Source organism: Mirounga angustirostris, unplaced genomic scaffold, assembly GCF_029215605.1.
Source record: "Mirounga angustirostris isolate CCGP_5_RB_7025 unplaced genomic scaffold, mMirAng1.0.hap1 SCAF_2, whole genome shotgun sequence".
Lineage (NCBI taxonomy): Eukaryota > Metazoa > Chordata > Mammalia > Carnivora > Phocidae > Mirounga > Mirounga angustirostris.
In genome coordinates this window covers 16,383,919-16,406,937 of record NW_026991710.1, presented here as the reverse complement: position 1 = coordinate 16,406,937, position 23,019 = coordinate 16,383,919, and the positions used below count along the sequence as shown (strand labels likewise).

Below are 23,019 nucleotides of genomic sequence, written 5' to 3'. Positions count from 1 at the left end.
TTATAAAAAGCTTTATATGAAGCTTCACATATTTTTATAGCTTATATCCTTTAACAAACATTAGTTTTAATATAATGGTCACTCTATGGAGTAGAGGACTCCATAATGCTCAAGATCTGTAAGACCTGAATCAATTTCAACAGTCTTTCTTTCAATCATTTCTCTAGAAAGAGCTGCTGCTGACAAAGCAAACCATCCAAAAAACCCCCAAAAAACCAGAATGCTCAGAGCAATTCTAAAACTGAGGTTAGTGTATCATTGCTTAGAAATAATTTCAGGAAAGGTAGGGTGAGCACAAATTCCAAAGATTGAGATACTTATTATTCAATGAACACACGTCAAATCCCCTGATGGTGCCTCAACTCATGTGAGAATTTAAAGTAAACACATTAGGGATGTTTAATCACTTTATCTTTTCAGATTACAAACATCCATTGCTGTGTGTAATAGCTTTGATTCCAAAATGGGCAAAATGTTTTTTGTTTTAACCTATTGAATTCTGTTGGAAATGCTCTAGATTAGTTTCTTATTTAAAGGAATCCTATGGTCAAAGCTTTATAAGTGAGGAGCTTTTTATAACATGCATAAGTGCCCTTAATTTGTCTCATTTGCTAGTAATTATTTGGTTATTGGATTTTCTCAAAGAAGGGCTCCTATACAGAATGCGGTCTCATCACGAGGTAAACGATCCCCTAAGAAACTTGCTAACTCAGCCCAAGTCCCAGGTAATCATAATTCTATTTTGTGCCTTTAGAAGCAGGAAGGAGAAAGGATACAGTCAGGAAGCTACTAAGACTTCACTTTTTTTCCCTCAAAAAACAAAAACAAAAAAGCAAACATCTCTAATCTCGACCACTTCAATTGACATGATCGGTAGGGAGAATAATTGTGCTGTGGAAATAAGGTTCCAGGGTTTAAAAGTCCCATGGTAGAGGATGCCCCCTCTATCCCCTGAACATGGACCCTGTGGTCTGAGAGGCCCGGGTGAATTCAGCTCTTCTGTCTTTGAGCTCTTTATGCCTGTGTCAGAATGGGAGCTCAACAATCCCATAGGTGTATAGTGAGAGAAGAGTGAGATATTTCATATAAAGCCCTTGTCATAGTGCCTGGAATATAATAAGCCCTCAAAAATAGTGGCTCTTGAGATAACACATACCTATAAACACAGATCTAACACCTGTTATCTTTGCAGATGTTTCTTTGCTTAACGAGTGATTCCCAGTCCTTGAAAAAAATGAAACAGTGGGAATAAATAAATGTTTTACCAAGACCATATAATATTTATACAATGAAAATATAGACATTTTAAGCAAAAATGAATAAACGGACATCTGTGTCCATGTGTGCATGTGTGCATATGTGTGTGCATGTGTGCATATGTGTGCGCATGTGCAGGATTTTCTTACAGGAAAATGAAGACATTCCGGCATGGTGCTTAAGTAATAATATTCCACATAACCCATGCTCTTTCCCTGTTCTAAGCTTTGCCTCCAGTGCTTGCGGAGAAAGGCACTCTTTGTCTTTCATTGTTTTCCATCTGGTTCTAATTGAGGGGAAAGAAGAACAAAAACAAAAATACCGTTTGTAGTTTAGTTAGACTTCACCTTATAATTTTTTTGGAAGAAATTAGTTGGATATGTACTTTTTTCATGGCAAAGGATGTGTTCTATCCACCTCTTTCATATGGCCATTCCAAAGTCCCCTGATGCGACAATATGCTAATCGTAAAACAATTTCTGTCAACAACATGATACAAGTATTCTTCCCTGTACATTCTCTCTCTTTTTTTTAAAAAAAGATTTTATTTATTTGAGAGAGAGAATGAGAGAGAGAGAGAGAGAGCACATGAGAGGGGGGAGGGTCAGAGGGAGAAGCAGACTCCCTGCCGAGCAGGGAACCCGATGCGGGACTCGATCCCGGGACTCCCGGATCATGACCTGAGCCGAAGGCAGTCGCTTAACCAACTGAGCCACCCAGGTGCCCCCTTCCCTGTCCATTCTGTATCACTTTGATGAAGAGATTCTTAAGGAGGGACTCTAAATATTTTGTAATTTCTAAGAAAATCACCAAGCTGTTAGTGAAGTAAATATCTGTTTAATTTACAAACATCAGTAGTATAACTGATATTAGTCTGGAGAAAGACAAAGCACACTGAATTATACATGTACATCTAATTTTCTGTGTAAAAAAAGTTTTTGGAAAGGAACATCTGCATCTTCACAGGGTACCCTGGGATTTTCATAAGGGAAGAGCACAGTCCACTATAAATCATTATCAATTCTACATTGTAATTTAGCAGCAAACATGTTAACATGGGAACATTAAGGTAATAAAGGAGCTTTATTGTTTGGAAAAAAAAAATCACAGTTCTTGACATTACAGCCTTTTCTCTCTGCCCCCCGCCCCTGATAAAAGGGCAACAAATGTCAAGGAAATATTAATTTGTAAAATATCTACTTTTCTAGTGTCGATTGCTACACACCGTTTCTGTTCTGGGAGGACACGCTGCAGAGGGGCTGGCCCCTTCTTTCTGTACAAAGACCGTCTCACGCATAGACTTTACATACTCTCTGCAGGTGTCCTGAATGAGGCCAGTAGGTCGGTGACACCAGTGGTCAGATGTCAGGGTAAACAAACCGATCAACACATATTTATCCCAATATAACAGCCTATGTTAGTACTATGGCCAACCCCCCCCACCCCAATCCTGATTTTTAAGTTTGAAAAATATACAAAAATATCAGGACAATCATAAATTAATATATATTAAAGCATTGAGAAACAGTAAAAGAATGGCCTACCATGTTAAGTACAATGTCCTTTGATACAATAAATATTTCTCATCGGAACTGCATACCGTATAGGGCTGTTTTGAACTCATAGAAACAAAAATTCATATTATTACTAATTTATTTATCAATAATCTATTGGTTCTTTATCATCTCCTTTATCATTTATATTACAAAAAAATTAATACTGGAAAACGGTAGATAAACACTTCTGTGTGCTGCTTGGGCTAACATGCTGACGTTTAAAAAGAAGATACACCTGTTACGTTAGCTCTCCCATCCCTCTCACGAACAGAACCCAGGTCTTCAAGGACACTGCTTTGCACCGAATGTTTCTCAACCGCGTGTTCGGTGAATTCTCGAGTTCCACGCCTCCGCCTTGCATCCTCAACCATCCTCAACCCCACACAGGTGCTCGGTGTGTCCTCGTGAGCCACAGAGATGGGCACGAGGCCACAGGGGCTTTACGGTCTGGGTGCTGATGTTACACAGCACACAGAAGCTCGGCTCTCCCTCGTTTCTGTGCTTCTGCTCGTCTTCAGCATGTTGCAAAGATGAATTTGCGTCGCAACGCTTCCCACCCGTGGGCCGAGGCCTCCGGGTTCTCTCTCTCTTCCTACTTCTCTCTCACCGGGGAAGCGTTAGTTCAAGCATTTTTTTTTTTTCCCCGAATGCAGAAAAAAAAAAAAAAGTCTTTATTTTCATAATAAAAATAAGTCTGTTCTGTATTTTACAATATATTTCAAATATTTCCACTATGAAGCATTAATGAGTCCACCACGGTCGAGAAGTAGACAACATTCCCCAAAGATACAAGGGGCCAGGGGCGCGATTAAGAGGCGCACCTGGAACAACCACACTTCACCACCTTCTCGACCTCATCCACAAACGAAGACCCATCAGTGCATTCGAAAGAGTATTTCCGCCGCTTGCTCCTCAGAGGTCCGCAGCACTGCCCTCCTGCACACCCACCTCTGCATTCCAACCGGGACACCTTCTTGGTCGTCTGGCAAGCGGCATAGCCCTGCTGCTTTTGGTAATAATCTCGTATCCGCTCCCCTCGACAAGAGATTTCTAGAAAAGAACAAGAAGCGCAAGCATTTTCAGGGCAGTCGCTGTGAGTACCCAACAAAGGGGCCGTGGATCCACAAGCCAGTTCAGGAGGTGCTGTCTTTGTCTGCCATGGGTAAGTGTGATTGTCACAGGCCTGCTTATACTCCATATAATGGGCGGGTGGCCCAGCTTGCTGTTCCTTGAAAGATACTTTTTGTTGTTGTTGTTGGGGTGGCCTTTATTTTCTGCAAAGTGAATACTATAGATGTGGACTGTAAATACTATGCTGTTGGACTGACAAGAAAATTGGATTCCTAAATCTTTTCCTTTATTGCAGAAATGCGCGTCTTCTGTTTTTACACTACTAACAGCTGGTTTCGTTTACCACAGGGAGCCATTTCAGAGAGTATGCAATTTAATTTATTAGACCTGGGGTTTAATATCATTCAATCTGTTAATTAATACCAGTAACATTCCACTAACTTCATAAATTACCCTGGTATGAACCAGTTCAAAAAGAGACATGTGCTCAAAGCTTCCACGGGCACGTTGCTCTGGTCTCATCCCTCCGATACGCCCACCGCAAGGCCTGCCAGCTGGGGGCGAGGCGCCTTCTGGTCACACAGACAGGGGAGAAGGAGAAAGGTGGGCCAGCAAGTCGGCACGTTTCCAACCCTCTCACCTACATGCCGAGCTGTGATAAATCAGTTGACTGTACGGTCAAAGGTGACTTTGTCTTAAACCTAGAGCAGAATTATGAGCTGCCTCTTCTCTGTGCCAGAGACTAATTAATTATATAAATGGATGAGGATGGCAGGTAAAGGTAAGAAGGCAGGGAAGTAAATGTGCTACACCAAAAGGTAAAAAGGAGTATTTTTCACGGCACGTCACTGAAGGCCGTGTCAATCCCGGCCGTGGAGGTTGAGGACACTTCACATCTGGTGCCTTCATGCCGCTGGGAAATCAATCAACGGCAGCAACTATAGGCCATGCCTAGACCCGGTTTCCTCCTATCACTCCTCTGTGTGTGTGTCTGTCTCCCTTTCTCTCTCTTTTCAAAGATGGCGGGGGGAGGGTGCTCTTGCTTCAAAGGGTGGTGCCCAGGAGGGTCGGCTTACCTCGGTCACAGCTGTCTCCAGTGTATCCACTGCTGCATTCGCAGTAGGGCTGCCCCAGTCCGGAGAGCCTGCAGTTCCCATGCTTGCACTTGATCGCCTGGCAGGGGTTAAACAGATCCTCCTCCTCATCACAGAGGACACCGCCGTGGCCCTGCAGACACTTACAGCTGTAGGAGAACGCATTGATGGGCAAGCAGGTGCCATGCACGCATCTACGGTGGAGGAGTAAGGCAAGAATGCACGCGCATTAGGCAGAGGGGTAAGAATGGAGGAAGGGGATGGAAGGAGCAGGGAGAAGATGGGCCAAGGGGCTGACTTCCTTCTCTTCTCTCTCTCTCCCCTCCCCCTCGTCTCCTTCCCCTCTTCCTCTGTCCCTCTTTCCCTCCCTTCCTGGCTTTTGCTTTGAGGTCTGGCGTATATGTGTTTGTGTGCAGCTCGAACTCACTTATTTCCAAGACAGGGGTCATTGGTCCTCTGGTCACAGAGGGGCCCAGTCCAGCCTTCCTCACATTCACAGGTGAAGCCCGACTGGCTGCCGGGTCGGCATGTGCCGTGGGCGCACACCTTCTTGTAGCACGGCTCACAGCCGGGCAGAATGCCGGTCTGCATGGGCACCTTGCGGAAGTCCTGCAGCTCGCTGTTGATGTAAAGGTTGCGGAGGCAGCCGTGGAAGCTGGTGCCGTTCTGCCCGGGGGCCTGGCGCAGGGCCGCGGCCACGTTGTTCTTGCCTGGCATACCTGCAGAGGGACCCTGGGTCAGTGGTTCGGCTCTTTGCCGGGGGGATCCTCAGCAATTTGCCCGCCACCCCCCCAGACCCTTTGAGCTCTGCCAGCAAGGCGGCAGTCAGGGTGACACTCCTTTCGGACAACCAGAGATCATCAGCCTCCAGGCCTGTGGTTCTCCCTCCACCTGGCTGCACGTTAGAATCACCCGAGATCTTCAGAGAAATACTGAAGCTTGGAACCTCTGCCCAGACCTACTTCATCTGGGCAGCGTGGGGGAAGGGAGAAGAGACGGCTGGTTCTTTGTTTGCATTTGATTTTTGGAAGATGCTCCAGGCCATTCTAATGCACAGCTAGAATAAAGAACTAAGTTCATTGGCGGCCAGTCTCTTAATTTTTCACATTTGTTTCAAATAAAATCTTACACGGAGGCATCAATGTATAAAACCTCAAAGCAGACCTGTTGTAGCTAGAGGCAAGATCAGGAATTGAGGAGAGATCTGGGCTCCGCGCTCTCTCCAGCCACCTCTTCAGCCTGGACACACGCCCTGGAAGCCGAGCTCCGGAAAGCACAGTGATACCTGGGGCGACATGCTCAGTGTCACCCAGTAAGACCAGACTGCAGATCAGTGGATGAGTGAGCCTCGCAATCTCTAGGGTCATGGTTCCGTCCATCCAGTCTGAGGGGGTGAGATCTGGGTTCACAGTGACCTTTCACCCCAGCCCTGCCAAATTCTAAGCTGGCAACCAATCCGGCTCACCACCGGCAACATCCTGGGCCCAGCAGTGCTGGTCGGCGTCTGAGAAGCTCACCCATGCTTCCTATCATGGCAGCACCTCATTCACGTTGTTTTCATTTTCTTGCTAATTGAGAGTGAAACGTTCATATGCCAAGAAATCAGGAATACAAAAGAAATTCCTCCAAAAACAGAATTTGCAGTCTTTGCATATATAAGTTCCACTGGTGACAGTCATCTGGTAACCTTCATTTGGCAAAACTGAGGAATCTTTCCATGGCCTAAGCCAGACCCTGAAATAGTTCCTGGATGGGATCCTACCCGAGGCAAACATCCAGACTGCAGTGGGGTAAGGGGAGGGAGCCAGAGGCCTTCAGGGTGGCTGATGATCCCCCCTGCCGCTCACCCTCTCGCTCTGCCTGGGCTCTGAGCTACTGGCTGGAGGGTACAGGCTGGGGAAGACTCTGTCCTCACTCTCCAGGGGGTTGGCTGGTTGATTCTAAAGACCGGGACCCTCAGCAATGCTGGGGCCTCCCTGTGGCTGTATCACCTTCTCTGTTCAAAGGAGCCGTGTTTGGGTTCTAGCAGCACCAACATCAGACAGGTAGATGTACAAAACCACCAGGTAGGCTCAAGGTCAGTGTCTTTATTGTTGGTCTGTGTAGGCATGAGCCAGTTATTTCTAACCATTGTGGGGCTTAGTCTTCTCATCCATAGCTTGAGTGGGTGGACCAGAACAATTGTTTCTGAGATCCACCAAAGGTCCATGTTCAGAAGGCGGCTTTCCAGGCCAAATTCTCTTCCTGCCTTAGGAGTCTAACTGGTAGGAAGGGGTAGGGTGCAGGAATCTAAATGTTAACACGCAGCTTGGTTGATTTTGATGCAAGTGCTCCCTGGTCACGCTTCGACAGGTACCGAATTAGGGGTCTTGGCTTTGAACTTGGCTTTGAACTTCCATGACCTCAGACTTTTGGTCCATGTCTGTCTGGCCTTGGGAACAGAGTTGCTTTCTAGAGCGGGCTCAAAAAATCTGAAATGTACCATTTCCAGGAAAGCCCAAGTAAAAGAAAATTCTTTGTTCTGGGATAAGTTCTTCTAACTCTATCATATCCATTCATCATAAATGTGTGGACTTTAAGTCCACACCGGGATGGTCTTTTTTTCAGACATGTGCGTTTTCAAATTTGGAGAAAAAGATGAGCTTAGTTACCGAGGTCCCTCTCCTTTGCTAAGTCAGGTTCTTCTGCCTTTGCCACCTCGAATTCAGGGCTGGGATCTTATGATTACATTGTATTTTTTTTTTAATTTGAATTACCCTGCACTCTGATTTGGAAGGAAATGGGCCCACTATGTTCTCTGGCAGTGAGGCTTCCTTCAGGCCTGGATGGACAGAGGTATTATCTGGATTCTTCCAGACCCTCTATCCTAAGAAAGATTGGCACTTTTCAGTTTGGAATGTAAAGCTTTTTCTTTTTCCTTTTTTGAGAAATGTTCTGACCTAAGCACTCCCATTTTGTAGGGCCCCCCCACCCCCCCTCACTTCATCGTAAAGGAGTTTTAAAAGATTCAGTGAAATTGTTTCTGATGAAAGCACAATAAATCAAGCGAAGGACAAGTCCAGAAATAAACAAAAAGCCACAAAGCCTAGATTGCTTCCCTTTCTGCTCTATGTTAAAAAGTGAGTGGCAATGCAGATAGATGGCTTTGGGGTCAGACAGACCAGACCTGGACTCAAATGAGGTCTCTATTACTTCATGGCTCTGTGAACTTGGACACGTTTTGTAAAGTCCTTGTGGCTGTCCCTTCGGGATCATGAAACAAAAAATCATACCTGGTGCCTAAAGTCTCTGAGGATTAAGACTGTAAAGAAGCATTGTGTTGGACACATCAAATGTGTTCAGTGAGTATAATTTCTTTTCTTTCAAACCACAGGTATATCTATGTGTGACTTGCTTTACCCATCCCAATGTAATGGCTGTTAACAGTAGTGCAGGCAAGAAATGGAGGCTGCTGTTTTTAAATGCATCTCCTAGTTGTGATTCCCATGAAGCAATGAGATCAGTCAACTTGCTGAGCAGACTTAGTATGCAATACTTTTATTCCAATGCACTATGGTTCCTTGAAGACATGTCGGCTTTTCCCACTCCCCTGGGCAAAGAAGGGATATTTCTTTTTCAATGTTGTAACCTTTATACCTACGTTAACTTCGTTTCCAGCACATGGTAGGTACTAAATAAATATTTATGGAACTGAACCAAGATTTTTAATGGTCTCTAAAAATCCAAAATTCTTTCAAAGTGTTAAGGTCTTCAAATGCTGAAAATTACAAAAATACAGAAGTGCCCTGGACTTTCAGGATAATTCCAAAAATACTTTCAAGGAAGTCTCTGAAGGGATAACGTAAATATGTAGAATCCCAAGATTACTATTTTGCAGAAAATTAATGCAAACATTGTGAAGATGCCTGTCCTGCTGAGCAAATCAGTTACACTGACCTGCGCAGAAACCTCAGCTTACTTCTCTGTAAAATGAGTTAATTTTATCACTCAATTCACCTCAATCCAATGTGATTTAATTCAATGCTACTCAGTTCAACATCATATGCTTTCTTGCTCCTTTGCCTGAAAACTGAAATTCCGGATCTCCAGTTTACATTTTCCCTCCTTTCCCCCAATAGAGCAAAGCTCTCTCCGTTGTGGGTCCTCTCCTCTGGGCTCCTTCAGAACATTGCCCACATCTCTGTTCTTCACCTGTTCCTCAACTGACTTCTGGTTGGTTACAAATAAAGTCCAGAATCTTCACTCTATCATTCCAACCCCTAGTCCACCTTCCCAACCCTCTGCCTTGTTCACTCACCTTAACGTCTTAGCTAACCAGAAGTATTTCCTGTTACCCCCAATACAAGCTGAATATTTAATTCAATTGTTCATTCATTCATTCATTCATTCATCATTCGATTTTGTTAATAATTATTCCTACCATCTCTGAGTTGGCAACTGGTAGCACAGACAATCTAGAATGATAAGATCTGACAGAACTTTTTTCTTTTTCTTTCTAGCATGACACAGTAAAAGCAGCACTCCAGGCCTATGTGATCCTGCTCTCACACATGCGCTCTCTCACTTGCTCTCTTTTTCCTTAAGACCTCGCTGTGTGCCACAGGTGTGCTGTGTAATTTTCGGGTCTTGTAAGTAATAAACCTCTAATCTTTCTTCAGAGTTTCCTGATGCTTGTTGCTGATGGGTACTTTGCAATCATCATAAGAACCACAAGAACCTGTCCAACCATGACATTGGTTATTAATAGGTTGAGACAGACACAAAACAGGTTTCTTAACACACATCCAGGGCTCTTTCTTTTCTATCCTTGCTGTCCATCTTTCAGTGATTGATCACTGTGGGTCAACAGCCATGACACCAGGGATCAACAATTTCAGAATTAGTCTATGATGAGAATCACAGGGTTTTGGGGACTTACTGGATTTGGAACAGAGCTTACCTCCTACATAGAGGGGAGAGTCAAAATTCAGAGTGGACTGCTTTGACAAGTTGGTGATGATTTTGGGGCTCCCTCCATCCACGGAGAGGGAGAGACTCTGATCCAGGGCAAGTAGCTCCACAATGTGAAAGTTTCCATCATTGATCGTCTCCACGCTACAAAGAAAAAGTAACTTAGCTGATGCTTCAATTTTCCTTTTACGAACCCAAAGAAGTTAAAATACAAACCCCAATAAGCACTTCTTAGGAAAAGGTACACCTACCTAGCATTAATAAAGATAAAGACCAATAGCTTATTTAAAAATAGAAGATATTTCAGGGAGATACAATCAATTTCTACTTCTTAGGAATGGATACAAATTAAGCTTGTTTTCCCATTGGGAGAAGTGGAAATGGGTACATTTAATCACTATCCAATCATATTCTTCCAGGGCCAGGTCTAGCAGTCATTCTAAAACTTGAGAGGGCTTATGGAAATGCATAAAATGGATAAAAACAAAAAGATTAAGAAACTGAGGTAAATGAAAAATGGGGATTGAAAATAAGAGGAAGTTGGGCACAGTTAGCAGGAAGGTTCTATATGGTTTTGAAGTGTGGTTATAAATCTAACACGAGTGTTAACAGCAGGCAAAGATGAGCACGGGACCAACGCAGAAAACAGGATCCATACACAGCAGTGTGAGGGATATACTTACCTCTCACCATGGAGGCAAAAATACGGCAAAATGGAAGTTGGGGTCAAAAATAAATAGTGAATATTAAAGAGCTAGTATACTGGTATATTGACTAGGCAGTCTGAAAAAAAAAAAAGGCTCAAACATGGAAATATGGGAGCATAGGATAAAGAAACTGTGAATACCTAGTATTCCCTACATAAGATGATGGCTTAAATTTCTGGGTGCTGATACTTAAATTTGCAAATAGGGCAAGCCTGGAAAATAATAGAAAAATGTACTGACATTTCTGTGTGGTTCTCACCACAGGTGTCTAATAATACTCCTTTGTTTGCCAACAGAGATTAAAAAGGTTTTTGTGATTCGACCACAGTATAAACCATTCTGCAGAACTGTGAAAACATCTGAAGTGGCTCTGGATGTTTGGTCTTAAGTGGTTGTAAGAGTCTGCATGTACAGGGATCTTTGATAACCTGTCTCAGATATCATCTTTTTTAAATGATAAATACTAATATGCCAATGAATATTTTTATCCTCTACAAATTTAATTATCCCAACACTTTATACCAGTAAAACCAACAGAGGAAACAATATACATGAAAATCATTTACTAAATAAAGTTGCATACCAACTGTCAGTGGTCTTAAATAGAACAGTCTTCTAAGGGAAGATACTGGATGGGAATATCAACGAATTGTTAAGCATACAGATTTTGGAGTCAGATAAACCTGGATTTGAATCCTGGTCTTGCATTTATGAAATGTTTGACCTTAGATAAGTTACTGAATTGCTTACACACTTCAGTCTTCTCTTCAGTTAAGGCTAATAAATATTTCTCCCTCTGATGATTAATTTGAGGTCTGTATAAAATGATTTTATTATTATTTTTTTATTATTATTTTTTAAAGATTTTATTTATTCATTTGAGACAGAGAGAACGAGAGAGATAGAGAGCACATGAGAGGGGGGAGGGTCAGAGGGAGAAGCAGGCTCCCGCCGAGCAGGGAGCCCGATGCGGGACTCGATCCCGGGACTCCAGGATCATGACCTGAGCCGAAGGCAGTCGCTTAACCAACTGAGCCACCCAGGCGCCCTAAAATGATTTTTTTTTTAAGATTTTATTTATTTATTTGACAGAGAGAGACACAGCGAGAGAGGGAACACAAGCAGGGGGAGTGGGAGAGGGAGAAGCAGGCCTCCCGCAGAGCAGGGAGCCCGATGCGGGGCTCGATCCCAGGACCCTGGGATCATGACCTGAGCCGAAGGCAGACGCTTCATGACTGAGCCACCCAGGCGCCCTGTATAAAATGATTTTTAAGAAGTGCAAAATGAAACATTCAGATATAGAAAGTGCAAAGTTAAGTCTTAGATATCAGTATCACCATCACTACCTCTGTCATCATATAAATAATCCAGTATTATTTCAGTATCTTCAGGAAGAAATTAGCTTGATTTTTGATATGAATTATAAAATAATGCTAAAGACTGGCAGAAATAGAATAACTTCTTTGGGGGCATATCTTGTTCAAGTTACTAAAGTTTTAAGTAAAATATTAAAATGAAGATATATAGAGAGGGGTGAACAACTGCTTTTCCTTTGTGATCATATACAGCATGTAAGTGGTTTACAGGACCTTGATTAAATCGTAAATATTAATAGTGGGACCTCTTTTTTTCCTTTACATTTGCAAAGAAAAGGCCATTTGTACTGGAAAATGGTTTCTTGGTCACACATGGGTCTCGACCATCAATCTTGGTATGTCATCACTAATGACAGTGGTTTGATGCAGTGCAACAGAGTAAGCTACTTTATTTATTTTTAAAGATTTTATTTATTTATTTGACACAGAGAGACAGTGAGAGAGGGAACACAAGCAGGGGGAGTGGGAGAGGGAGAAGCAGGCTTCCCATGGAGCAGGGAGCCTGACACAGGGCTCGATGCCAGGACCCAGAGATAGGGTCTCTGGACCCAACGCCCACGCAGGTGCCCCAAGAATAACATAGAGTTTTTTTAGTAATTATTAGCCAGTTTACAGTTATAGTCAAGAGGCTTCAAGCATACTTAGGTAAGGACATCTAAAATATGCATTTTATTTAAAAATTTGGATTTTTTCAGTAGTCATATCCTAAAGGCAATGCTGGGAGGTACATCTTGTTCAGCCTGTCCCAAGTCTCATTAGATGTGTGACATTGGATTAGTGTGACACTGGACTGGTGTGACTTCAGGTCATTTTTCTCTGTGTTCCTCATCAGGGAAATGCAAATACTAAGACCAAAGAATCACATAGCACATACTATAGGCCAGGTAATGTTCTAAGAACTTTATGTGTCTTAACTCATTAAGAATCACAACAGCCCTGGGGCGCCTGGATGGCTCAGTCGTTGGGCGTCTGCCTTTGGCTCGGGTCATGGTCCCGGGGTCCTGGGATCGAGCCCCGCATCGGGCTCCCTGCTCGGCGGGAAGCCTGCTTCTCCCTCTCCCACTCCCCCTGCTTGGGTTCCCTCTCTCGCTGTGTCTCTGTCAAATAAATAAAATCTTCGAAAAAAAAAAAAAAAGAATCACAACAGCCCTAAGAGTTGGGCACTTAGGGTACTCAACGTGGCACAGCCAGTGGCTAATGAGATCTGAAGCCAGAATCCCTGTTTCTAGAGTATGTGTTTTTAATTATCATGCATTACTTTTAGAATAAAAAAACCCTGAAAAGTACCTAGTACCATACCAATGGCATGTGCTCTCACCACTAACAAGCCTTTAATAGGTGATTTTTCTCCCAAATAGCCCAAGAATAAAGTTCTATGGAAAATAACCTTATATGATGGTTGCACAAATTGGTACATTTACCAGAAATCATGGAATTGTAAAAAAAAAAAAAAAAAGGTAATAATTTCATAATAAGTGTTTGAAGGTTATGAGAATACACATAAGGTATATAGAATTCAAACATGGATTTGGATTCTATTTTCCCAATTATAAGTGAAATTTAGACTGATTAGATATTTTTCCTTCCCAAAGTTTTAAATGTCTAATCTGATCATTCCTGAACTTGGCCAGAGTTGTCACTAAGCCTGATTCCATTTATATTTCCCTGAAATTGAGGCCTCACCATGGCTTCTGACAGATAGGTATTATAAAATTAATATTTTTAGAGTCTTTGTGTTTTAGGATGACAGCATGTGTATGGGTCTAAATAGAATATTTGAGAACTAAGAATATTCTAAATCGGTGTTTCATGCTGTCTTCTAAAGCATGAGATTAACCAGGGGATGTCCAGAAATCCTTTGCCTATATGCCCTTTAAAATAAAAGCAGCGGTTGACACACCAGTTGTTACATGATACAACTGAACCATCCTCAATTTTACAGTCTATCCCGGTCATTCCTACCTATCCACTCACAATGCATAACATCCTTTTGGTTTCTGAGAAATATTGATAAGCTCTCTTTCACTACTCCCCAGGGAACTATACAGTTGATGACTCAGGAGAGTTGCAAGTGAACCACTTAACACTGAGCCTTTCCCCTGGGAATGTACATTGAATTTATTACCACTATTATGTATTTAGTTTTATTACACTTACCTATTAGCAGAGATTTTGGTTTCTTGAATTTCTAAGTGGATGTATGAAAACAAAGCTTGGTCTTGTGGTTGGCTATAGAAAAAGAGCTTAAAAACTCAGGGATTAAAAGAAGAGGGGCTCTAACTTGCCTCTCATTTTCTTTCTTTCTTTATGCAGGACACATCAACAGTGGCATTTTTATCATTCTGTCTCAGGCATAAATCTTAAAGTAATTCAGTAGTTTAATAAAGAGAAGCAGTTCACTTGGCTTGTGTGAGCTCTAGCTTCTCACCTTAAAAATTTAAAGTGTCTGTTGGCATATTCTGTCAGACACCAGACAAATTCAACTGGTCATCTCATTTTGATTACCTCCCGGATGAGGTGAAGTGGGGATGGTAATACAACATTTCCCTGCCTACCTATTCAAATCAAAAGGAATAGGAGGTCAAAGGGGATTAAAGGTATTAACTGCATGTGCATAAGAGTTTTCAAAAGGATGTTTTACAACATGACTGATGGATCAAGTCAAGTTACATTTTAATAAGTACTTTTGAGGCAAATTACCTCATTTATATAAAAATGCACTAAAATAAAAAGGGACTTGTACGTTTGAACATACAGTAAGAGCGCCACATAAGGCAATAACATTTGCATTTATTCTTCATTATCTGGATATCTGAGCATCAAGAATAGCCATAAACCCGCAACATCACCAATTACCGTGAGCCTACTCTGTGCCGAGCACGACAGCAGGGGCTTTATGTTTGTTACTTCCAATTCTCCCAGCCACATGTGAAAAACAGGTGTGATTCCAACTGCTTAGGGGAGGAAATGGAAGCACTAAGAGGTGAAGTAACTTGCTCAAAGTTCCAAAGCTGGCAAACAGTGCTGCCTTCCCATATGGCATCTCAAGTATGGCTGAGTGTGTGTCTTGGACATGAGACCAAGGGTATTCTATTGTCTGTCTCTCCAATGAGACTCAATTCTCTTCTTCTGCTTCCTCTTCCTCCTCCCCCTCCTCCTTTTTTTTTTTTTTTTAATGTAAACCTGTAAATTGCATAACCCAGAGACTATATAGCCAACCAAACCTAACAATTGGCAGGGAAAAGTCCCCTGATGTTGTACTGTTCCCTAAATACCAAATCTGTTCAATGAATGGTACAGTCCTGCCCCTTTGTAAGATGGTTCATCTCTTTTCCACATTTAAAAACGTTAATTAGTTTTTAAAAATTGAAGCCTAGTTGACACAATGTTACATTAGTGTCAGGTGTACAAAATAGTAATCCAACAACTCTAAACATTATGCTGTGCTCACAAGCGTGGCTACCATTTGTCACCCAACGTTATTATAGTAACACTGACTATACTCTCCATGCTGTGCCTTTTATCCCCGTGACTTATTCATTCCATAACTGGAAGCCTGGTTTCCTCATTGTTAAACAGTAGTTGACCGTGTTTCCAAAGAAGCTGTCTGGTTTGGAAAATTACATTAATCTGAATCTAAAGAAAGAAGCATGCCATTTTTATTAATTTTTTTTAAAGTTTCTCCCTATTTAGATGAAAAAAAAAGTCACTTTGAAAGGCAATTATTAGTCTACTTGAGAAAAAAAAATGTGTTACTCCACCCCGATCTGAGGGCTGTCATTCGTTCATGGCATTATTACCAAGTTGCTCTTTATGCTATTCGCTAAGCACTATAAAAATTCGGCATGTGTGTGATATTCTACTTTATTCACTTGTTAAGTAGCTTATGTCATCTCTGTTTTTGCTGATTCCTTAGACAGCAGGTGCTGGCAAATCTATAACAACTGGCTCTCTGAGATAAGAAAAAGAGCCCGGACTTGGAGCATTTGCGGACTTCTGCGGTGGACGTACTCCCAGCAGGGCTGGTATCAAGGCCAACCTCAAGCATGAGGTCTTGGAATTTGGATATGGGAAGAGATGCACACCACGGGCTCTCAGAGCACAGCTCAAATATATTCCTCTTCTACAAGTGGTTCTCAAATTGTGCTCCCTTGACCAGAGCATCACCTGGGAACTTGTAACAATGAAACTTTGGGGGCTCATCCAAGATCTGAATCAGAAACGAGAGGTGGACCAGTCATCTGTTCTTTAACACACTTTTCGGGTGATTTTGATGCACGTTATTGGAAAACAATAGCTTCTCACCACTGCCTGCAGAGCTGGCCTTGTGAGCAGTATGCAGGTCTGTAAGAAATGTTGGGCTTCTGTCAGATAGAAGAAATAAAATGAGAAAATGTGCACATGCTACTTCAGTTCTGGGAAGAAGGAATAATTACTACATCTTGGGTTCTCTTAAACACACTTAAAGCTGTGTTAAGTACTCTCTCTAGACATAATTCCATGAAATAATGGTTCTCACGTCAATTCATTTAACACACCGACATCTAAAATGAAGCCTTTTAAAAAACAAAAAGAATAAAAAATAAAAAAAACATATAGAACTAACTTAATGTAGAATTATTTTCCCCTAATTTTATCAGATTTCATTTACTAAAATAAACAAAATCCATTTCCATCCATGTTGAAGAGTAACCAGGCAACTGAAAAGACAACCTGATACACAAAATTATTCCCATAAGCAATTTTCCAACAGCACATTAAATAATGCAATTTGGAAAATGAGTTTTCACTAAAGTCAATGTTATATAACATAAAATCATGCCATTAAACTGAACAAATTCTCTGGTGTAAGAATATGTAAAAATACTCCCTTTTAAAATATTAGTGTACTTTTAATAATGTTATGTAAAGCAGAAACACATCAAGATCCGAACATTTAATTCAACCAAACATAATAATTTTTAAGCAATTTATGGGAAGCTGATGGCAACATGTTATTGATGGGTTTCTCCATAACGATGGAGAGGTAATACCTGTCATCAGAGGTCACATTTTAGTAAGTCCTGAGCAAGGTCAGAGGCATTTGAATAAATACCAGAAAACAGTAGGAGCAGAGTTAAGACTTGGAACAAATTTCAAATTGGAGGTAAAGGAAAGAAAAAGAGTAAGAATAACTCCATTGCACTTATGTGCCCAAGAAGATGGTGCTGCCTCTCAATGAAATTAGGAATGTGACAGGGACATGGGTTTGGGTGAAGCAAAGGAAATGAACTCCATTTTGGACATTCCAACTTTATGATCCTAATAGCTAGCATTGTTTAATATTTGGTATGTGTTGTTCTAAATATTTTCTCGTGTATCAAATCATAAAATTCTTACTACAGTCGTACAAAGATGGAAGTATGATTTACTATACCCATTTACCAGGTGAGGCCCAGAGAGCTTATGCAATTTACTCATGGCACGCAGTGAATCGATGGCAGAGCTGAGACCTGAATCAAGGCAGGCTGTCTTTAGAGCATCTGCTCTTTTCTATTCAATTTTTGTTTTTGTTTTTGTTTTAAAGATTTTATTTATTTATTTGACAGAGAGACAGAGAGAGAGCACAAGTAGGCAGAGAGACAGGCAGAGGGGGAGGGAGAAGCAGGCTCTCTGCTGAGCAGGGAACCCGGCACAGGGCTCGATCCCAGGACCCCGGGATCATGACCTGAGCCCAAGGCAGCCGCTCAACCCACTGAGCCACCCAGGCGCCCCTATTCAATTTTCGTTTTGAGTGCTAATGACATTCAAATGGTTCAAAAATCAAAATGATGTAAAGTGGTATTCATATACAAATCTTGCTTCCACCCCACTCCGTCCTCTCTATTCCTAGTTTTTCTTTATGCAAATACATAAAAATAAAAAAATATATATTTATCCACCTTTGACACTGTTTCACCTTTTTTTTCCTTTTCAACTGAGCAATATACCTTGAAAATCTTCCAGTATCTTACATAGAGAACTTCCTCCACCCCCCTCCATCCTCCCTCCCTCCCTCCTTCCCTTTACTTTTTAACAGTACATTCCATTGTGTGGATGTACCATAGTTTATTTAGATAGAAACTTGGGCTGTTTCCTAACTTCTGTTTTTACAAGCAATGCCACAGTGAGTACATGTGCACATATCAATTATCTTCAGGTCCATCTGTAGCATAAATTCCCAGAAGGGGGATTTCATAGGTCAGGGAGTAAATGTATTTGTAATCTGGATAGTTATTTTCAAACGGCGCTCTACAGACATTGTAAACAATCTGTACTTCTCGTGTTATGGTATAAGGCTAGAAGATACACTTTCAAGTCCTCTGCTATACTCCAGAAAGAGATACCAGAAAAATTTTCCTGACTTGCTATAACATAGATGAGAATGAGGACAATGTGAGTGGAGAAATGAGCATGGAGCTGAGTTTGGAATTTCATCCTCAGAGGGACCTAACCAGGTATGTGCTGTATTATTGTTTATAGACAGGATTTCTGAGTCACAGAAAGATTAAGTATCTGCTCCACGTTTATCCACTAGTAATTGGCCAAGTCTAGATCTGAAAACATATCTTAGCCACTATGTTTTTTTACTTGTCAAAGGTTAAATCTCCTAGTGTGTTGAAATAATTTAATTGTTCTCTATAGCTTCTATTTCGAAGAAGCATTTTTTTCTATTCCATAATGGTGTATGAATATATCTATATATTTCTCTCTATATGTAATATGCACATTTTATATACATAATCCATATCAATCAATCATCTCTCTACCTGATCCAAGTAATTGCTACTTTTCTTTTACTTAAAAATAATGTGATGACTTTTCTTGGTTTCTATGCCATAAACCATAAACCAAGATGTCTCCATTAGATGATCTGCAAACAGAGAAGTGGACTTCTGGTTCATAATGAAAAGTGTACCATGTGATATTATTCTTTTTTTGTAAACATCCCATCGTACGCTCTACTGTTTGTTAAGCAAAAATGGTAAGAATATAAACTCAAAACTCAAAATAAGCTCTTTATGGTAACTTCTCATTGTGATATAACCATGTGGGTTTCTACAACTTATCTAGAAACATTTTAAGTATATTTTATGTGAACACTAACTTTAATAAGCCAACCTCAAGAACCTTTACTACGGTTTCAGAGAGTTCTATGCTCTTCCGTTGCATACAATAGAACAAAAAAGAAAAAAAAAAAAAGCACAAAATCAATATTCTGAAACTTTTTGATGGGCTGAAACAAATTGAGGCTACATAAGTTAAGGCCTAGCAATATCTAAAATGTTGGCATTAACTCATCACCATTTGGAGATGAAATTCATATTCCATTTGAAAACCAGTAATTACGTGTTTGTTTCCATGCTCTATATATTCCCAAGTGGGTTAGCTCACCACCAAAAGGACTCACCAATTGGCATCCACTTTCCTGGGACTGTTATAAAGGCTCAGATAGGATGAGAAGGCTTTTGAGAAACATAAGTACATACGTCAATAATGTAGAGGCCAGTTTCTCCAACTTTATGTCCAAGTCAATGCCCCGAAATTTGTTGCCGATCATGTTTGGCCTACAGATGCATTTTGTTCACCACATACGGTATTTAACAAAAATGTCAATCAATACTCAAAGGACGGAATACTTTATATTAAAAAACATCCAGATTTATGCCTTTCCTTCAAAAATAAGTGTTCTGGTAAAGCTGGGGCCCACATTTTCCCATGGCAGCATTCAGGGAGAACTGGGTGGATGCGGTCTGGCCCTGTTTTGACAAAAGTTTGCTTTTAGTTCACTCCAGACACAAAGGCTCCTATTATGTTACCAACCTCAATGTAACTTAAAAAGTTAGATCTTCTCAAGAGTCAAATGATGAGAACATATTCTTCTCTAGCAACTGGCCTGATTAGTTTATTTAAGCTACCTGCCTGAAAAGAAACTGACCGTATATGACTTGGTGACCTTGCTCTAACTGGTGTCAGTTACTTCTACAGGTGGATAAGTAAACTAGGTAACTTGGTGTAAGATGATGGTGAATTGGTGTTGAGATCCAACAGAGGGCTCTGAAGGTTAATCTTATGCCAAAAGCACATTTCCAGCAAAATTTATGTCCCATGAATACCACTCCTTTCATAACTTCAAAGTATCATCAATCTTATTACATTATTAGAAAACTTACAAATTAAATAACATTACTGATCACATACTGTATGTGTCCATTGGCTTCTTCTGTATAATCTCCCTAAGAGCAAGGTCTTTGTTCCTTAAAGCTTGGATCTGTGCCTGGCACATAGTAGGTGCTCAGTAAATATGCGTTGCATGAAAGGTAATGTTAAATGACTCACTGTGCTGGGTATCTTGCAGGTTCTTCTCTAGAGCTACTCTCCACCTGTCTTCACCCTGCTTTGGTTCCTGGGAGGCTCATGAGCAAATTATATTATTGCAATCAGCAGATTCCTTTTTTTCTGGAATCCGATTTGGTCAAAGGGGAGCCCGGGCAGGGCCTTGTCGGGCAGAAGAAGAGTGAGGTTGGATATTTAAAACCCCGGTGCCTTCTCTGAGGACTGACTTCATCCCTTCACTGAAGGTCACAGCGGCTGCCAGGCAGTCGGAGACACAAGTCCTATTCTGAGCATGGATTTCCATAACTGCTGCCCCCACTCACCCCTTCAAGCATGGGGAGGGGAGTAGCTGTATCCCTCGTTACTGGCCCCCTGGTTACTGTACGCTAACAATCTTTATAAGAACTTCCCTTGAGACTCTCTCCTCCATTATCCAACTTGAGCATGACATCTGTTCCTGCCAGGCCCTTAAGTAATACACTTATCATAACGGCTGCTATGGCCCAATTATTCCCTCCGCTCGCCATTACAGAATAACAGAGGAGCCATGGCTTCTCACTGAACCGCTTTTCACCTCTACCAGTAACTGAGAGACCTTCACCTGTAAATGGCAGAAGCCGGGTGTGAGCCGGTGTCATAGCTCGCGCGGACCCGTCCCCGGTACAATTCGACGGCAATATGGTCCTTGTCGCCCTTATACAGGAGAATTCCGCTGTCTTCATCTGTGGCAATCTGGTAGGAAGTAACCCTGATGTTAGCAGGATGCACAGTCACCAAAAAGCAGCCAGACTGCTCAGTGCAGGGTTTTTACTCTTAGCTGATTTTTCCCTTATGCTGTGAGAAAGTAATAATGCAAGGCAGACGGAAATGAGGACTTGAAAGGTGACCTGTTCCTAAGTTATTTTGATGCGATAAGTTCATAAAGAACTAAAAAACAAAACCAGTAACAGATACTTAAGGAAACACCTTGGGACGTACCTAAAACTTTCTCTGCTGGAGGTTTTCATTTACCTGGTCTTTTTGCTCCTATTCGTCACTGTGAGGGCATGAACAGGGGAAAATCTCTGTTTTTCTCCGGCTTTTTGGCCTTTTTGGGCTTTTAAAGGACCAATTTGTTAAAAATTGGGACTTACACCTGAACCCCGCTAGGTACTTCTTGTAACAATCTGGTGAGGCAAATGTTGGAAGGGAGGGAGACAGGCTTTTTAAAGAAAGCCTACCTGTCTTCCTGAGTCCCATTCCTCATGACACTGGGGTGTCAGGGTAAACCAAATAAGGGGTGGCATCTATAGGAAATCTGCTAAAGTCATTTGAATTCAAAATACATTAAAATATTTTTCTTACCAGATTAAAAAGAAAAAAAAACATGCAGCCCCAATATGCCCCATGTGTCCTGAATTCATAACTCCTCATCTAGTCTCACCTCCTCGGCACGGGTCTGACTAACTTGCTCAAAGGGACAGGTGACTTGGTGAAAAGTCTTAAAATAACATTTGAGTTTGTTCAATTCATGTCACTTTTTTTTTTTTAAGATTTTTTATTTGAGAGAGAAAGAGAGTGAGCGAGAGAACCAAAGCCGGGGGGAGGAACAGAGAAACAGAGGGAGAAGCAGACTCCTGGCTGAGCAGGCTCAATCCCAGGACCCTGGGATCATGACTTGAGCTGAAGGCAGACGCTTAAGAGACTGAGCCACCTAGGTGCCCTCATGTCACTTCTTTTTTTTTTTTTTTAAGATTTTATTTATTTATTTTAGAGAGAATGAGAGAGAGCAAGCACATGAGAGGGGGGAGGGTCAGAGGGAGAAGCAGGCTCCCTGCTGAGCAGGGATCCCGATGCGGGACTCGATCCCGGGACTCCAGGATCATGACCTGAGCCGAAGGCAGTCACCTAACCAACTGAGCCACCCAGGTGCCCCTCTCATGTCACTTCTTAAAGGTTCTGTGTAAAGAGTTCAAAGGCGCTGGCTGAATATTTTGTCAAGGTGTGGTCTCATCTGTGCTCTCCTTACCTGCAGGTCTCCTAAGAAAAGCCCCCACCCCTTGCAGAGCCCCTGCCCCATTCACCAGAGCACAAAACATGTTTTGTTGTTCTCTCTGTGTTTCACAATCAAGTAGTGAATAAAAATACCTGGTTCCCCTGTAGTTTTGAAAAACACAAATGTTGGAGAGAAGAATAACTAGAGCTTTTCACACAGAGAGCATTTTCTTTGTGTTATGAGGATGGTAACTGTCTCTTTAAGAAAGAATCACTCATGAACTACCATTGATGTTGATGATTTGAAGTTGAAGGTGGTTTAGGATGAAATCAGCTCTTGCTCCTGGGGGCACAGCTTACCTGTAGGGTGATGTTTGTTTGAGGCCGGACCTTGGCTGAAGGAATTTGAAGATAAGACTCTTTGTTGACAAAATTCACGCTGACCAACTTTTCACACTTCTCTCCCTGGTAGCCCGGCAAACACTGGCAGATGGGCTCATTTATCCTGATAATGCACTGGGCTCCATTCTGACAATCAAAGTTATCACAGGGGCTGGTTCGAGGGAGGACCATGGGTGGAGAAAATTCACAGAACAGGCCACTAAAGAAAACAGAGCAATAGCACATTGTTTTTACTTAATTGCCGAGATGAGCTGAAGCCTTTCTGTGAGACTGAACT

At 41.7% G+C, this 23,019-nt stretch overlaps 1 protein-coding gene across 6 annotated transcripts in view; it reads right to left on the bottom strand.

The window, feature by feature from the left end:
* Nucleotides 1–2,078: 2,078 nt before the first annotated feature.
* The window catches only part of SLIT2 (slit guidance ligand 2), a 365,106-nt gene continuing 344,165 nt past the window's right edge, over nucleotides 2,079–23,019 (bottom strand). For 3 of the 6 annotated variants that reach the window (XM_045881403.3, XM_045881404.3, XM_045881405.3), the window contains 6 exons: nucleotides 22,701–22,941; nucleotides 20,968–21,098; nucleotides 9,918–10,072; nucleotides 5,406–5,697; nucleotides 4,961–5,172; nucleotides 2,079–3,863 (listed from right to left, as the gene is read on the bottom strand). In XM_045881403.3, coding sequence (XP_045737359.1) covers nucleotides 3,622–3,863; nucleotides 4,961–5,172; nucleotides 5,406–5,697; nucleotides 9,918–10,072; nucleotides 20,968–21,098; nucleotides 22,701–22,941 — 1,273 coding nt within the window. In that variant the 3' untranslated portion in view covers nucleotides 2,079–3,621. Of the gene's footprint in view, nucleotides 3,864–4,960; nucleotides 5,173–5,405; nucleotides 5,698–9,917; nucleotides 10,073–15,144; nucleotides 19,790–20,967; nucleotides 21,099–22,700; nucleotides 22,942–23,019 lie in introns of those variants that run through there. The other 3 variants (XR_010409316.1, XR_010409317.1, XM_064584330.1) reach the window with 3 other exon arrangements.